The sequence below is a fragment of the Phocoena phocoena genome, chromosome 1, assembly GCF_963924675.1.
Source record: "Phocoena phocoena chromosome 1, mPhoPho1.1, whole genome shotgun sequence".
NCBI lineage: Eukaryota > Metazoa > Chordata > Mammalia > Artiodactyla > Phocoenidae > Phocoena > Phocoena phocoena.
The window spans coordinates 113,196,818-113,215,102 of record NC_089219.1 but is presented as its reverse complement, the minus strand read 5'-3'; the positions used below and the strand labels follow the sequence as shown (position 1 = coordinate 113,215,102).

At 38.8% G+C, this 18,285-nt stretch overlaps 1 protein-coding gene across 1 annotated transcript in view; it reads left to right on the top strand.

Annotated features, from left to right (window-relative positions):
* GON4L (gon-4 like) overlaps nt 1-18,285 on the top strand; it is an 87,127-nt gene continuing 68,842 nt past the window's right edge. Inside the window, exons 1-2 of the mRNA XM_065875065.1 lie at nt 1-505; nt 6,012-6,203. Coding sequence (XP_065731137.1) covers nt 1-505; nt 6,012-6,203 — 697 coding nt within the window. The remainder of the gene's footprint in view (nt 506-6,011; nt 6,204-18,285) is intronic.

Here is an 18,285-nt window from a genome sequence, read left to right as displayed (position 1 = left end):
ATGTTGCCCTGTAAGAAGAGAAGAACTACATTGACAGAGTCCCCACAGCATCAGGGCAACCAGGAGGAAGATGACTTAGACCTAGAGTCAGCTGTTAAACCAGAATCTGACCAAGTTAAAGACCTGGGGTCAGTGTCAGTGTCCTGGGGTCCAAGTTACGGCAGAGCAGCTGGCCTTGAAGTGCAGTCTGTGCAGGATGCAGGAAGTCAGCTTGGTATGGAGGACCCATCTTTGAGCTCTGGGATGCTCACCGAGGACACAAACACACCAGTTGTAGAAGCTGTCGATGTGGCCATCTCTCAGGGAATCACCCTACCTTCCTTGGAGTCTTCCCAGCCCCTAAATATACACATTGGTAAAGGAAAACTCCAGGCCACTAGTTCAAGGAGAGGGAAGAAAATTACACTCAGGCCTGGGTCACTTGCTCAAGAAGACAGAGGTGATCATCTTATCGCAAAGGAGCCTTTTTCAGGAGATCCTAGTGAAGAATTCAAGGAAGAAGGAGGTAAGATATGGAAGGTCTTAGGTTACATTTTCCTTGTCAGTACCCGCTTGCCATTGCGTTTGCTGTTGTCATCGCACTCTCTGCAGTGCCTTTACAAAATAGCGTTTCTGAAAGAGGATGCTGATTTGCTATGGAATTGGAGCTGTGGTGCTTGTAAGGGTCAGCGTTGAACGTTATGAATGGGTGGAAACTTTCTTCTCCCCTGCCATTTCCTGGATCATCTTCTGTATCCTTTCGTTTCTCTTATCTTTTCATCATTTCTGGAGGGATGAACTATGTATGGCCTTTTGTGATTTGGTAAGTATTTATGAAGTGGGCCTTGAGGAGGGGCAGTGGCTTAAAGGGAGAGACTGCCGCCTGCATCTACAGAGGTGACATAACCCTTAGGACTTGAAGGATGAGTTGTGGTTTGATGGACTGGTGGCATGGAGTATCTTAGGCCAAGAACAGTCTGGGCAGAGGCAGAGGCAGAAGCAGAAGAGGTAGTGAGAGATATCTTCAGAGTGGTAGATTGTGTTTAGATTGTGAAGGGCTTTGTTTTTCACACTTAAGTGTTTCAATTTTTCCTGAAGGTTATAGCCAATTAACAAAAGAAGCAGAAGGCATAGTTCTGACCTCAGAAAGCTTATAGTCTAGTTGGGAAGACAAGACACTGCTCCAAATGAATTATGGATAATTCATTTGGAGCAGTTTAAGATATTATGTGATTAAGTGCTAGTGTGGTACAAGTAATTAGGATTTTTGAAATCAGAACTTGGATTGATAGGATTGGACGGATTGGGGTGAAGGAGTGGAGGCAGAATAGCATTTTCTACAAACACGTAGAAGTGCTGTGTTTGTGTGGGAGGATAGCAGGGCTTCAGATAGAAAGGATAGATCCAGATTACTATACAGAGCCATGCTGCCATGCCCTTGAGACTGTATAAAGTATTGGTGTAGGATGTTGGCAGTAAGGATAGAGAAGAAAGGGTATATCTCAGAGACATTACAAAGAAAGAATTAATATTACTCAGAGACTGATACCGTTTAAGATAACTGGACTTGGGGATGGTGAAGCATGCCTTCACGAGGAAGGTATTTGAGGGGGTTGAAATGAGTTCAGCTTTAGATATATGGAGTGTGAGGTGCCATCAAGGGAAAATAGAAAATTGAGATTGGAGTTTTCTCAATCTCAGTTGGTAAGAGGTAGGACTAGAAATGTGTTAATTGTGGTTCTTCTTCATGGAAAGGAGCATGGAAGAAGATGACAGAGAAGGGAAAACTGGAGAAGTAATAGGGGAAGTCAAGGAGGGAGGAGAGTTTTAAGAACAGATACATCATTTAAAATTTAGTGACAAAGGAGATAAAATGATGCCTGAGAAAATATTACATTTAAAGGTTGATGATCTTTGAGAGTAGATTTAGGAGAGTCTTTTAGAAAAAGGAAATCAAATGATGGCATTAAAGAGGGAGGGATGAAAGCCCCAGTAATAATTTGTGCCATGGGAGAATGGAAATCGTTAGAGGGGGCAGCAAGACTATGGAACTTTTTCCTTGGCTAGGTTGTATTTGTGATATGAAGACAGGAGGAAATGGAGGAAAATGCAGGATTAAAGTGCTAGAGAAGGTATGTAAAATTAAGTAGGGGTTCAAAGTCACTCACCTATTGAGGAGTGGAATCTAGAGAGATTTTCAGTGGTCAGTTTACAAATATCCAAGTGTAGATAAATAAACATTTATTTTTTAGGATTATCTGTAATACTACTACCCCGTTGATTCTCCCACCTTGTACTTCAATTAGCTGTATATACAAGTAATACCAGTAAGAGAAGTACATTATGACTCCTTTTTTCCCCCCAAGTAACTTTTTTCAGCCAAATAGAAATGTCACATAAAAAGCGGAAAGGAGGAAAGAAGGAAGATTGAAAATTCATACATGTGCGTTTTGGAAAATATTGAAAAGTTGAAAGAAGAAAATAAAAATCACCCATAATCTTACTGCTCAGAGTAATTACTGTTATAATTTAGTGCATATTCTTTTCGTTGTTTTGCTTTCTTTTAAGTGACATTTTGGTTTTTTTATTATGATTATGTGGGGGAAGAAAACAGAAAAAACATCTAGGTTATTTTGAAGTGTCAGCATTGTGTTATAATTGATATACACTGTTAAATCATGTTTCCAGATTGCAGGTGCTAGTGATTAAACCTTTCTCTATATTGATGTTTATTCTCATAGAATTTTAATTGTTCTTTTAAAATTGATTTATGGACCCTGATTTCAACTTAAGCTGTTTTTTCCTTTCTTTGCCTTCTAAAAATGATTAACTTAGGCAGATTTCAGCTTAAAATTAGTTGGTTTTTACAGTTTTCAGCTAATTATTTTCATGTCATCAATTTGAAGTTGTTAGACTGGCAGTAAACAAGTTACAGCTGTGCTCTGAATAAGGCTTTTACTTCTCTCTCTTACCCTTCTTTATTTCTTTGGCTGCATTGGGTCTTAGTTGCGGCACGTGGGATCTTCATTGCGGCAGGCATGTGGGATCTTTTGTTGCGGTGTGTGGGCTCCAGAGCGTGCGGGCTTAGTTGTCCTGCGGCATGTAGGATCTTAGTTCCCCTATCAGGGATCAAACCCACGTCCCCCTTCATTGGAAGGCAGATTCTTAACCACTGAGAGGTTAAGAGTGGGAAGTCCCTCTCTTACCCTTCTTGACTTCTCTTTCTAAGGTCTTTGGCATCTAGTAGATTGATGAGGAAAAGAAGAGTGGGATCCTACGGGGTTCTGTAGGAGGGGAATTAAATTGAGAAGCAATGAGATGGGATCAGGAAAAAAAAGTTTGCAGAGAAAAGGAATATCTTCTCTATGTAGAGTATGGTGCAGCTGATAAACTGTAGGGACAGTTTTGAAGTAGTTCCAACTGTTTGAGGTGGAAAAAGTATCAATGGAAGCTCTACCTACCAAAGTGAACTTCTGTATTTTGCTTAGATGTAAAGATTCTGGTATGTTTGTTTAAAAAATCATTTGCATCGGGGCTTCCCTGGTGGCGCAGTGGTTGAGAGTCCGCCTGCCGATGCAGGGGACGCGGGTTCGTGCCCCGGTCCAGGAAGATCCCACATGCCGCGGAGCAGCTGGGCTCGTGGGCCATGGCCGCTGAGCCTGCGCATCCGGAGCCTGTGCTCCACAACGGGAGGGGCCAAAACAGTGAGAGGCCCGTGTACCGCAAAAAAAAAAAAAAAAAAAAAAAATCATTTGCATCAGTTCAGTTTTTAAATGTTAGACATTAATTCTAAAAATTATTAACAATTGTTGATTAATGAGAAAGCTCTGCTGTGCTATTGATTTAAGTTCCTCCCTCTTATAAGAAATGTGCCTGAGAGGAACATTTTTTTAAAATAAATTTATTTATTTATTTTTGGATGTGTTGGGTCTTCGTTTCTGTGCGAGGGCTTTCTCCAGTTGCGGCGAGCAGGGGCCACTTTTCATCGCGGTGCACGGGCCTCTCACTGTTGCGGCCTCTCATTGCGGAGCACAGGCTCCAGACGTGCAGGCTCAGTAGTTGTGGCTCACGGGCCCAGTTGCTCTGCGGCATGTGGGATCCTCCCAGACCAGGGCTCGAACCCGTGTCCCCTGCATTGGCAGGCAGACTCTGAGCCACTGTGCCACCAGGGAAGCCCCCTTAGGGGAACTTTTGATTTGTTGGATTTAGAATTCAACTCGTTGTACAGTCCCTATTAAAACCACAGCTTTTAGCGTTTTTGACATTGTGAATTAATCATGGGCTCCTGAAGTAAAGGAAGTAAGATTGAGAGTAAATAGAATTAAGGATTCATTCATACTTTAGTTGAAAATAAAGGCTTTTTTTCTTTGTTGACAGGGTGTCCTCCAATTAAAAATCTTGTGTATACCAGTTGAAACTGCTAATGTTGATGGGATAACAGTCTTAAAAAGTGTTATCTGTTTTGAATGGGGCTCAGTAACAAATAATTTGATCTCTTTTTGAAAAACAATTTTTTTCAACTATGTAATACACAAACATGGAAAAAAAGTTCCTAAATGCAGAAAGTACACAGGGAAAAGTTAGGCACCCTTTCACTTTGTCCTCTTGTTTTCCAAGTTCTCAGAAGCAATCACTATTTAACAATGCCTTGTGTATATTCTATAGATCTTCTGTGTATACACAAGCCTGTATGTATTCTTGTTCCTATGACAGCTTGATTCTAATGTTTGCTTTTGATATTGCATGAATGTTTCTTTGTCTTTTTTTTTTTTGGTACACGGGCCTCCCACCGCTGTGGCCTCTCCCGTTGCGGAGCACAGGCTCCGGATGCGCAGGCCCAGCGGCCATGGCTCACGGGCCCAGCCGCTCCGCGGCATGTGGGATCCTCCCGGACCGGGGCACGAACCCACGTCCCCTGCATCGGCAGGCGGACTCTCAACCACTGCGCCACCAGGGAAGCCCCTCTTTGTCTTTTTAATGCCCCTCACGAAAAATGGAAAGAAAGGTAACACTCTTTAAGAGTTGAGGTGAGGAGAGAATTCCCTGGCGGTCCAGTGGTTAGGACCCAGCACTCTCACTGCCGGGGCCCTGAGTTCCATCCTTGGTTGGGGAACTAAGATCCCACAACCCATGCGGCTCAGCCAAAAAAACAAACAAACAAAAGAGTTGAGGTGAGGAAAGGAGAAAGTTGTCTAATGAACTGTATAACCATGTATTTATAATGTTATGGTGATTTTTACTCTAATGCTTTGTAAGATTGATCTTACAGAGTCAGAAAGTTCAGGACATTTTATAATGTATATCTTTAAAAAGTTTTATTTATTTTTGGCTGCATTGGGTCTTCGTTGCTGCAAGCGGGCTTTTCTCTAGTTGCAGAGGGTGGGGCCTACGTTTTGCTGCAGTGCACGGGCTTCTCATTGTGGTGGCTTCTCTTGTTGCAGAGCACAGGCTCTAGGTGCACAGGCTTCAGTAATTGTGGCATGTGGGCTCAGTAGTTGTAGCTCATAGGCTCTAGAATGGAGGCTCAGTAGTTGTGGCGCATGGGCCTAGTTGCTCTGCAGCATGTGGGATCTTCCCAGACCAGGGCACGAACCCATGTCCCCTGCATTGGCAGGTGGATTCTTAAGCACTGAGCCACCAGGGAAGTCCTATATCATTTATAGTTGATTAAATGTGATGTTAATGGTCATCTGTATAAAATGTCCCTTTGTTACCAGGAATATATCTCCCCCCACCCTACAATTACGGATATGATTTTTTCATAGGGAAAAAAATGCATGTTAGAACTAGAAAGACCTTAGCGATTACCTAGTTCGATTCCCTGACATTACCGATGAGTAAATTGGACCTGAGCTTTGATTTCAATATTTTTTTTAGGATACTGTCTTTAAGAGAGAGGAATGCCTGTATAGTAAATGCGTCATTAATGAAGTTATCTAACTAAAAAGGACTTTATAACAAGATGCTGATTTTTACAACAGAGTATAATTGAGAATGGACAAAGTGTGGAGCAATATTTGTGATTCTTTCAGGAAAATCTCAAATGCATTCTGGAGGGGAGATGCCTTCATTACCATCAGACAGTCACTCTGCAAAACCAGCAGCCCAGCCTAGGAAATCATCTCAGCCAGATGTCTGTGCCTCTCCTCAAGGAAAGCCACTCAGGACTCTAGCTCACCAAGCTGAGGAAGAGATAGAGGATGGTGGACTCTTTATTCCAATGGGTAGGCTTTCTTTTCTTTTCTTTGAAAAAAAATCCTCTTTATTGAAGTATAATTTGCAGAAAACTGCACATATTCCAAGGTATCCAAGTTCACTGAATTTTCAAAGATTGAATACACCCATGTAACCAGCAACCAGATCAAGAAATAATATTACCAGTACCCAGAAGTCCTTCCTTTCATTTATTACTGACACCCACCCATGGGTAACCATTATCTTGACTTCTAGCAACACAAATTAGTTCACCTGTTTTGTACTTTATGTGAAATATGAATATGTTTTTTGATTGCCTTTTCCCATTCAACATTATGTTTATGAAGTTGGTCCACATTGTTGCATGTACTTGTAGATTGTTCATTTTCATTATGATACAGCATTCTGTTGTTAGAATATTCTATATTTTCTTTATTAATTCAATTCTTAATGAGTGAATACTTTCCAGTTGTAGGCTACTCTGAATGGTGCTGCTGTGAACATTCTACTGTAGATCTTTTGGTGAACATATATGCCTAATTTTTGTTGTGTGGAATTGCTAGGTCATTGGATTAGGCCTCCTTAAAGTTTTTTGGAAACAATATATATATTTTTTTTAAAAAATTTATTTTATTTATTATTATTTATTTTGGGCTGCGTTGGGTCTTCGATGCTGTGTGCGAGCTTTCTCTAGTTGCACTGAGTGGGGCTGCTCTTCGTTGTGTGTGGGCTTCTCGTTGCGGTGGCTTCTCTTGTTGCAGAGCACGGGCTCTAGGCACGTGGGCTTCAGTAGTTGTGGGACGAGGGCTCAGTAGTTGTGGCTCTCGGGCTGTAGAGGTCAGGCTTAGTAGTTGTGGCGCATGGGCTTAGTTGCTCCGCAGCATGTGGGATCTTCCCGGACCAGGGTAGAACCCGTGTCCCCTTAATTGGCAGGTGGATTCTTAACCACTGTGCCACCAAGGAAGCCTGAAACATTATATTTTTATTGTGAAATATAACACATACAGACGAGTGAATAAAGACTTCTTTATTTAGCTTAACAAATGGTTTTAAAGTGAACACTTGTGATTTCTTTTTCTCATCACAAATAATAGACCTCCATTGCTATGTAGGTTAGAAGTTGTGATAGTGGGCATCCACATCTTATTTCTGAACTTGTGGGAAGGTGTTCAGTATTCCTTATTATATGTGATGATAATTGTAGGCTTTTTATAGATATATTGTATCAGATGATGGAAAATTTTTTCCTAGTTTTCTGAGAGTTTTATCACATATTGAATTTGGTCAAATGCTTTTTAAAAATCTCTATTAAGATTATTGTATGTTTTTTTTCTTTGTTTTCTTTTTTGTTTTTTTTTTTGGTTTTTTTGGCCGTGTTGTGTGGCATGCAGGATCTTATTTTCCTGACCAGGGATTGACCTCGTGCTCCCTGCAGTGCTGAAGTGCAGAGTCCTAATCACTGGACTGCCAGGGAATTCCCTCCTTTATTCTGTTAATATGGAGAGTTACACTGATTCCTTTTTAATGTCAGATTTATTGAGATAATTTTCGTACAATAAAATTTTTCAGTGAGTTTTGAAAAATGGATATAGTTGTGTAACTGCCACTACAATCTATATATGGAACATCTCTCTCTAAAAGTGCCCTCATTCCCCTTTGCAGTCCTTCATTTTCAGCCTTTGGGAACCAGTGATCTCAATTTTATTCTTACAGTTTTGCGTTTTCTACAATATTATATATAGGTGTTACATAGTATGTATGTAACCTTTTGAATCTGGTATCTTTTAAAATTTTTACTGAAGTATAGTTGATTTACAGTATTGTGTGCATCCTGTATCTTTCACTTCGTGTAATGTTTTTGAGATTAATTCATGTTTGTTCTTCATTGCTGAGTAGTATTCTACTGTATAGATATACCACAATTTGTTTATCTGTTCACCAGCTGATGGACGTGTGGGTTCTTTCTGGTTTTTGCCTGTTATGACTAAAACTGCTATAAACCTTCACATGTAGTTCTTTTTTTTTTTTTTTTTTCTTTTTTTGGGCTACCCCATGTGGCATATGGGATTTTAGTTCCCCGACCATGGATTGAACCAGTGCCCCCTGCGTTGGGAGTGTGGAGTCTTAACCACTGGACCGCCAGAGAAGTCCCCACATATAATTCTTTTTTTTAAAAAATAAATTTATTTGTATTTTATTTATTTTTGTCTGCGTTGGGTCTTCGTTGCTGTGTGCGGGCTTCTCATTGCAGTGGCTTCTCTTGTTGCGGAGTATGGGCTGTAGGCATGCGGGCTTCAGTAGTTGTGGTGCACAGTTGATCCGCGGCATGTGGGATCTTCCTGGACCAGGGTAGAACCCATGTCCCCTGCATTGGCAGGCAGATTCTTAACCACTGCACCACCAGGGAAGTCCCTGGTTCTTTGATAGATACACGTTTTCATTTTTCTCGGGGTAATAACTAGGAGTGGCATTGCTGGGTCTTACAGTAAACGTATGTTTAAACTGCGTCTAAACTGTTTTCCAGAGTAGCTGTACCATTTTACATTCCCAGCAGGAATGTATGCAATTTACAATTGATCCACATCCTTGCCAGCAGTTAACAGACTTTTTAATTCTGTCTGTTCTACTAGGTGTATTTCCTTGTGTTAACTTGCATCTCCTTAATGAATAATGATATAAAGCATATTTTCATGTATTTATTGGCCATTCATAGATATTTTTTGGTGAAATGTTTGTTCATTATTCTGTTTGTCTATATTCCATTCGTAATTACTGCATATCTTGCATGAGATACTTTGAAACTATGCATATATCCTTTTTCTCTTCAGATGTTTCCCCCCTAATTTTAGCCTCCTTTGGTAGATCCCCTGCAACAATTATAATGCTGATTTTTTTATTTCTGTTGTTCCTTTTACATTTATTAATTGGAATTTTTCTGTAAAGAAGAGCAGTCTCTTCTCCCTCATTTATTTATTCAGTTTTTATATGAGTGTGGACTCATGGATGTTTGTTTTATTATTTGAGTTATAGTGCCATGTAATCATTATTTATTTTGCCCGAATGGTTTCAGCATTAGCCACGAGGAGCTACTTCAAGGTTTTTTTTGTTTGTTTTTTGAAATTTTATTTATTTATTTATTTGGCTGCGTCGAGTCTTAGTTGCGACATGCAGGATCTTTTTTGTGGCATGCGGGCTTCTCTCGTTGTGGCACGCAGGCTCTAGAGCATGCAGGCTTAGTTGCCCCTCAGCATGTGGGATCTTAGTTCCCCAACCAGGGATTGAACCCGCGTCCCTTGCATTTAGAGGCGGACTCTTAACCACTGGACCACCAGGGAAGTCCCAGGTTTTACTTTTACGGATTATGCTTTCGTGTCATATCAAGGAACCTTTGCCTAATCCAAGGCTACATAGTTTTTTTTTCCTGTTTTCTTCTAGAATTTGTAGTTTTACACATTACATACAGGTATATGTGATCCATTTTGAGTTAATTTAAAAAAATTATTTATTTATTTATTTCTCTGTGCCAGGTCTTAGTTGCGGCAGGCGGGATTTTCGTTGCGGCATGCAGGATCTTTTGAGTTCTGGCATCTGAGTTAATTATTGTATAATGTGGGAGGTATATTTGAGATTCTTTTTTTTAACCTATGGATGTCCAGTTGTTTCAGCATTCTTTGTTGAAAAGATTTCTTTCTCCATTAAATTACCTTTGCATCTATGTGAAAGAGTCACTATTTGTGTGGGTCATTCATGGACTCTCTTCTTTTCCATTGGTCTATGTATTTAACCTTTCACCAATGTCACAGTCTTGAAATCAGGTAGTCTGTGTCTTCCAACTTTTTTTTTTTAAGCAAGATCATTGGGCTATTCTAGGTACTTTGCATTTCCGTGTAAATTTTAGGATTGGCTTGTCATTTTCTTCAAAAATACTTGCTGGTGGGCTTCCTTGGTGGCACAGTGGTTGAGAGTCTGTCCGCCTGCCGATGCAGGGTACACGGGTTCGTGCCCCGGTCTGGGAAGATCCCACATGCCATGGAGCAGTTCGGCCCGTGAGCCATGGCTGCTGAGCCTGCACGTCCGGAGCCTGTGCTCCGCAACGGGAGAGACCACGACAGTGAGAGGCCCACATACCGCAAAAAAAAAAAAAAACAAAACAAAAAAGAAAAAATACTTGCTGGCATATTGATCGATAATGAAACTGTCGATCAATTTGGGAAAGTCGCTGTCTTTTTTTTGTTTTGGCTGCACCATGTGGCATGTGGGATCTTAGTTCCCTGACCAGGGATCGAACCCCTGCCCCCTGCATTGGGAGCGTGGAGTCTTAACCACTGGAGTGCCAGGGAAGTCCTGGGAAGGTTGCCATCTTAACAATACTGAGTCTACTAATCCATGAATAAGATATATTTGTTTATTTAGGTTTTCAAAAATTTCAGAAATATTTTGTAGTTTTTAGTATATAAATTTTTCATGTATTAAGTATTTATTTTAAATTTATTTATTTTTTATTTATTTTTGGCTGCATTGGGTCTTTGTTGCGTGTGGGCTTTCTCTCGTTGCAGCTAGCGGGGGCTACTCTTCATTGCAGTGTGCGGGCTTCTCATAGCAGTGGCTTCTCTTGTTGTGGAGCACGGGCTCTAGGCATGAGGGCTTCAGTAGTTGTGTGCGGGCTCAGTAGTTGTGGCTCCTGGGCTCTAGAGTGCAGGCTCAGTAGTTGTGGCACATGGGCTTAGTTGCTCTGTGGCATGTGGGATCTTCCTGGACCAGGGCTCGAACCCGTGTGCCCTGCATTGGCAGGTGGATTCTTAACCACTGCACCACCAGGGAAGTTCTAAGCATTTATTTTTTATGCTAATGTCAGTTTTTCTTTTCAATTTTCAGTTCATTGCTAATTTATAGAAATATAGATTTTGGTATATTGGTATACCTTGTGAGTTTGCTATAAATTCACTTATTAGCTTTATGTACTTTTTTGTAGATTCTTTAGGGATTTCTTTATTTTCCCCCCATTTTTTAGGCCATGCTGTGTGACATGTGGGATCTTAGTTCCCTGACCAGGGATCGAACCTGTGCCCCCTGCATTGGGAGTACAGAGTCTTAACCGCTGGACCGCCAGGGAAGTACCGAGGGATTTCTCACATAGATAATTAAGTCATCTGCAAATAAGGAGTTTTTTTCCTTCATTTCCAATTTGTGTGTCTTTTCTTTCTTTCTTTCCATTCCTTCCTCTCTCTTCCTTCCTCTGCCTCTCTCTTTCCCTCTCCGTCCATCAGCCCCCATCTTATTATGCACTGGCTAGGACATTCAGTACAGTGTTGAAGAGAAGCAGTGAGAGTGGGCATCTTTTCCTTTGTTGCTGATCTCTTAGGGGAAATAAACTCAGTTTTTCACCACTAAGCAGAATTTGTTGGTTTATAGCTATTGTTTATCAGATTGAGGAAGTTCTGTACTATTCCTAGTTGTGGAGAGTTTTTATGAACTGATGTTGGATTTTGTGAAAAGCTTTTTCTGCATCTATTGAGATTATCTTTTGTTTTCGTTTTGCTTTTAATCTGTCGATATGGTGAATTGTATTGATTGATTTTCAAATTTCAAAGCATTTTTGCATTTCAGTGATAAATCGACCCTTTTGATCATGATATAGGTATATATATATATATATATATATATTTTTGTATTGCTGGATTTGATTTGCTAATATTTTGTTAAGGATTTTTGTGTCTGTGACTTGTAGTTTTTTAAAAAAATATTATTTATTTATTTATTGGCTGCTTGGGTCTTTGTTGCTGTGCGCGGGGTTTCTCTAGTTGAGGCAAGCAGGGGCTACTCTTCATTGTGGTGCGTGGGCTTCTCATTGCAGTGGCTTCTCTTGTTGTGGAGCACGGGCTCTAGGCACGTGGGCTTCAGTAGTTGTGGCACACAGGCTTCAGTAGTTGCGGCTCACGGGCTTGAGTGGTTGTGGCTCATGGGCTCTAGAGCGCAGGCTCAGTAGTTGTGGCGCATGGGCTTAGTGGCATGTGGGATCTTCCCGGACCAGGGATCGATGCATTGGCAGGCAGATCCTTAACCACTGCTCCACCAGGGAAGCCCCTGTAGTTTTCTTTTCTTGTAATGTCTTTGGTTTTGGTATTAGAGTAATACTGACCTCATACAATGAGTTGGGAAATGTTCCTTCCTCTTCTTTGTGTTTTTTTGTTTTTGTTTGTTTTTTTGAAGAGTTTGTGAATTGGTTTTATTTCTTCCTTAAATGTTTTGTTGAACGCACCAGTGAAGCCATCTGGGCCTAGAGTTTTCTTTGTAGGATGTTTTTAACTATGAATTCAATTTCTTTAACAGATAAAGGGTTATTCAGTTATCTCTTTGTTCTTGAGTGAGCTTTGACAGTTGGTATCTTTTCAGGTATTTGTTTGTTCTATCCAAGTTGTTGAATTTATTGACATAAAGTTTTTCATAATATTCCTTTGTCATCTTTTTAATGTCTGTGGGCTCTGTAATGATGTCTGTTCTTTTATTCCTCACACTCGTAATTTAGTCTTTCTCTTAATCATTCTGGCTAGAGGTTTTTCAAAGAACAAGCTTTTGGTTTCATTAATTTCTCTATTTTTCTGTTTTCTATTTTACTGGTTTTTGCTCTTATCTATTATTTTCTTCTGTCTCTTTGCTTTGGGTTTAATTTGGTCTTTTTCTAGTTTCTTAAAGTGGGAGCTTAGGTCATGGATTTGAGACTTTATTTTCTAATAATACTATAGAATGTATCAATTTCCCTTTAAACACTGTGCTAGCTATGCCCCACAAATTTTGATATATTGCATTTTATCAACTTCAGTTGACAGTATTTTCTAATTTCTCTTGGGATATCTTCTTTGACCCATGGGTTATTTAGAAGTGTGTGTGGGGCTTCCCAGGTGGTTCAGTGGTTAAGACTCCACACTTCCACTGCAGGGGGTGCAGGTTCAATCCCCGGTCAGGGAAGTTCTGCTTGCTGTGCAGTGTGGCCAAAAAAGAAAAAAAAAAAAAAAGAAAAGAGGTGTGTGTGTGTGTGTGTGTGTGTTTGTGTGTGTGTGTGTTTTTAAACAACAGAAATTTATTTTCTCACAGTTCTGGAGTCTGGGAATTCCAATATTAGGCGCTGGTAAATTCAGTTTCTGTGAGAGCTTTCCTCCTGACTTGTAGACACCCACCTTCTCACTGTGACCTCACATGGCCTTTTCTTGGTGCATGTGTGTGGAGAGAGAGGGAGTGAGCTTTCTGATATCTCTTCTTATGAGGACACTAATCCTATAGGATCAGGGATTCACCCTTATGGACTCATTTAACCTTAATTACTTGCTTAGAGGACCCATCTCCAAATACAGCCATACCAGGGGTAAGGCTTCCAATGTATGAATTTTGGGGGGACACACGTTCAAGTTAATTTTGGGGAGACACACACATTCAGGTTTTCTGTATGGGATTGGAGTCCTATTCTATGTTCAGTTTCAGAACCTGGTTTTTTAAAATGTAATTTTTATAGTTATAGAGTACCATATGGCTTATAACAGCAAAAACAAAAATCCACTATAACTTTTTAGAAGTGTGTTTTTTCACTTCCAAATATTTGGAGACTTTCCAGCTATCATTTTGTTACTGATTTCTAATTTAATTCCCTTGAGTTCACATCATACTTTGTATGATTTCAGTACTTTTATATTTATTGAGGTTTATTTTATGGCCCCATTATAATCTTCATTGGTAGCTCTTCCATGTGTATTTGAAAAGCATATGTATTCTGTTGTTTCTTAAGGTACACTGTTCTGTAAATGTCAATTAGGTCAAGTTGGTTGACAGCATTGTTCAGGTTTTATTTATTTTTACAGATTCTTTTTTTTTTTTTGGTCTATTCTGTCAATTATTGAGAAAGGCATATTGAAGTCTCCAACTTTAATTGTGGATTTGTCTATATTTTCAGTTTTGTCAGTTTTAGCTCTACATATTTTATTTATTTATTTTTATTGTTTTTATTTTTTATTTATTTAAAATTTTTTAGCTGTGCCACCTGGCATGCTGGATCTTAGTTTCCCAAACAGAGATCAAACCTGCGCCCCCTGCAGTGGAAGTGTGGAGCCTTAACCACTGGACCGCCAGGGAAGTCCCTAGTTCTACATATTTTAAAACTCTGTTTTCAGGTACATATGCCTAATAACATACATTGAGTGGGTTTTGAATGTTAAGGCAAACTAGCATTTCTGGGGTAAACCTATTTGGTCATGATGTATTAGATTTTCTAATATATTGTTTAAGGTTTTTGTTTTTTTGTTTATGGGAGATAACTGGCTTTAATTTTCCTTTCTTATAAGGTCTTTTTCATGTGTTGGTATTAGCGTTATACTGACCTTATAAAATGAATTGGGAAAATTTTCATCATTATCTGGTCTTTGGAAGAGTTTGTTGAAGACTGGTGTTATTTCTTTCTTAAATGTTTTGTAAGCATTCACCAAAGGTGCTGTCTAGGCCTGGAGTTTTCTTTGTCAAAAGCCTTTTAAGTTTTGGATTAAATTCTTTAATAATTATAGGATTATTTAGATTTCCTGTTTCTTTCTGTGTCAGTTTTGGTAAGTTGTGTTTTTCAAGGAATTTGTACATTTTCTCTAAATTGTCAAATTTGTTGATATAAAGTTGCTTGTAATGTTTATTTTGGCATGTCTAAGATTTTTAATGAGGTTGTCTTTTTAGTTTTGATTTTAGTGAGGTCCTCTTTTTATTTGTGTCTTATTTTTTTTGTTGATAAGTTTGGCTAGAGGTTTATCAGTTAATCTTTTTAAAGAACCAACTTTTGGCTTTCTTGACTTTTTTTTTCTATTTAATTGATTTCTGTTCTTTATTATTTCCTTCCTACAATCTACCTTGGATTTGATTTGTTCTTTTTTAGCTTCTAGTAAGATTTTCAATCTTTTTTTTCTAATATATACATTTAAAGTTAAAACTTGCCCTCTAAGCATTGCTATAGCTGCATTCTGAAAATTTTGATGTGTCATACTTTTGTTTTCATTCATCTTAAAATATTTTTAATATCCATTATGACTTCCTTTTTTTGTTTGTTTGTTTTTTTTTTGTGTGGTACGCGGGCCTCTCACTGTTGTGGCCTCTCCTGTTGCGGAGCATAGGCTCCAGACGCGCAGGCTCAGCGGCCATAGCTCACGGGCCCAGCCGCTCCACAGCATGTGGGATCTTCCCAGATTGGGGCACGAACTGTGTCCCCTGCATCGGCAGGCAGACTCTCGACCACTGCGCCACCAGGGAAGCCCTGTGACTTCTTCTTGACCCATGAATTATTTAGAGATATGTTGCTTAATTTCTAAATGTTTGAGGATCTTTCTAGTTAAATTTCTTTATTGATTTCTAGTTTAATTCCATTGTGGTCAAAAAGCATATTGTATATGATTCCTGACCTTTGAAAATTCTTGAGTCATTTAGCTTATGGTCTGTTCATGTGCTGTTAAAAAGAATACATATTTAGTGGGTGTTTTATACATGTCATTTGAGTCAAGTAAAATGTCCTGTATATGTCTGTGAGGTCAGTTTTGTTAATATTGTTCAGATCTTTTATATCTTTACTGATTTTTTTTTTGTCTGCTGTCATATGTTACTGATTGACATTTGTTAAAATCTCCAACTGTGATTGTGGTTTTCTCCTTTTTTTCCCCTTTCAACTTTTTAATAAATTTATTTATTTATTTATTTTTGGCTGCATTGGGTCTTCATTGCTGCACATGGGCTTCTGATTGTTGTGGCTTCTCTTGTTGCAGAGCACAGGCTCTGGGCACACAGGCTTCAGTAGTTGTGGCACATAGGCTCAGTAGTTGTGGCTTGCAGGCTCTAGAACTCAGGCTCAGTAGTTGTGGCACACGGGCTTAGTTACTCTGCAGCATGTGGGATCTTCCCAGACCAGGGCTCGAATCTGTGTCCCTTGCATTGGCAGGCGGATTCTTAACCACTGCGCCACCAGGGAAGCCCTCAACTTTTGTTTTATATATTTAAGCTGTATTATCAGGGGCACAGAAATTTAGAATTGTCATGTCTTTCTGTTGAATTGACTCAGCATGAAATGTTCCTTTTTACCTCTTTATCTTCTTGCCTTAAAGTCTACTTTGTATTTGATATTAATGTGTACATGGTATAAGTGTCTACATTGTTTTGCTTTCAACCTTTTTTGTGTCTTTTTTATATAAATTTATTTTATTTATTTATTTTTGGCTGTGTTGGGTCTTCGTTGCTGCATGTGGGCTTTCTCTAGTTGCGGAGAGTGGGGGCTACTCTTTGTTGCAGTGTGCGGGCTTCTCATTGCGGTGGCTTCTCTTGTTGTGAAGCACAGACTCTAGGCATGTGGGCTTCAGTAGTTGTAGTGCATGGGCTTAGCTGCTCCGCGGCATGTGGGATCTTCCTGGACCAGGGATCAAACCTGTGCCTCCTGCATTGGCAGGCAGATTCTTAACCACTGCACCACCAGGGAAGTCCCCTTTTTTGTGTCTTTATATTTAAAGTGTATCTTTTATAAATAGCATAGAGTTAAAAAAAACAAAAAGCAAAAAACCTTGTCTGAACATCTTTGTTAGTTAGATTGTACACTTCATTTATATTTAATGTAATTTCTGATATAATTTTCTATTTCTCTATTTCTTTTTTGTTCCTTTATTTCTCCTTTCCTTCTTTTGGATTAATCAAATGCTTTTACTTTTCTTCTCTATTAGCTTTTTAGTTTTGTATTCTTTTATTTTTCTTTTACATGTTACCCTATAGATTAATATGCAGTCTTTGAAATTACTATAATCTACCTTAAATTAGTACTTTTACCACTTCCCAAACCATGTAAGAACTTTACAACAGTTTTACTTTATATATCTACTCCTGCCTTTTGTGTTATTGATATTGTATTCTAATTCTTCATTTGTTTTAAACCCTACAAGACATTATTATTATTGTTACTGTCTTAACCAGTCAATATTGATTTATATTTATCACATAGTTAACTTTTCTTATGTCTTGATTCATCCTGAAGTTCTTTATTTTGCCTTCATCTTGGGTCATTTTTTTTCATCTTGAAGAATTTCCTTTAGTATTTCTTGCAGACCTGGTCTCCTGTCAATGAATTATCTCAGATTTTGTTTGTCTGGAAAAAAAATCTTAGTTTTGCCTTCATTTTTAAAAATTATTTTCACTGTGTATGGAATTTTAGGTTGTTCTTTTCCCTGCAGAACTTTAAGATGCATTCTGTTATATTCTGGTTTCCATTGTTTCTGTTGCAAATTCAGCTGTCAGTTTTGTTGTTACTTTGATAATTTGTCTTTTTTTCTTCTGCTTCTAAGATTTTCTCTGTTCTGGTTTTCAGCATTTTGACTATTATGTGTGTACTTGGGTTTTCTGTTTTTATCTGCTTAGGGCTTGTAGAGCTGCTTGAATATGAGATTTGATATTTTATCAGTTAAAAACAATCCTTGTAAATATTTTTTTTAGATATCATTTCTGTCCTGGTCTCCTTCTTTTCTTCTGGTATTCAATTTACATGTATGTTAGGTCTTTTCACCATGTCCCATGTGTATTGTTTTTTCTTTATATTCTTTTCTTTTTTCCTCCATGCATCAGTTTCTGCTGTTCTGTAGTCTAGTTCACTAATTCTCTGTTTTGCTGTGTCTTATCTATTAAATTTTTCATGCCAGTTTAGCACTATAGATTCTATGTGAAATTCTCCATCTTTTCCTTTATTTTCTTGAATGTGTTAATCATAATTATTTAAAAATCCTTTTTCTAATATCTGATTCACCCATAGGTCTTTTTTTTTTTTTACTGTCGTCCTCCCCCATCCCCTAGTGTTTTGGCATCTTGGTTCTTGCTATAATTTTTGATTGGATGCTGGACATTGTGGATGAAAAATTCTAGAGGCGTTGGTATTGTTATCTTCCTCTAAAGAGGGTTATGTTTTCTTCAGGCAGGCAGATAATTTTGGAGGGTCACTTAAATTCTGCCAGGGGTTGGTTTTTTTTTTTTTTTTTAATTTATTTATTTATTTTTGGCTGTGTTGGGTCTTCCTTTCTGTGCGAGGGCTTTCTCCAGTTGCGGCGAGTGGGGGCCACTCTTCATTGT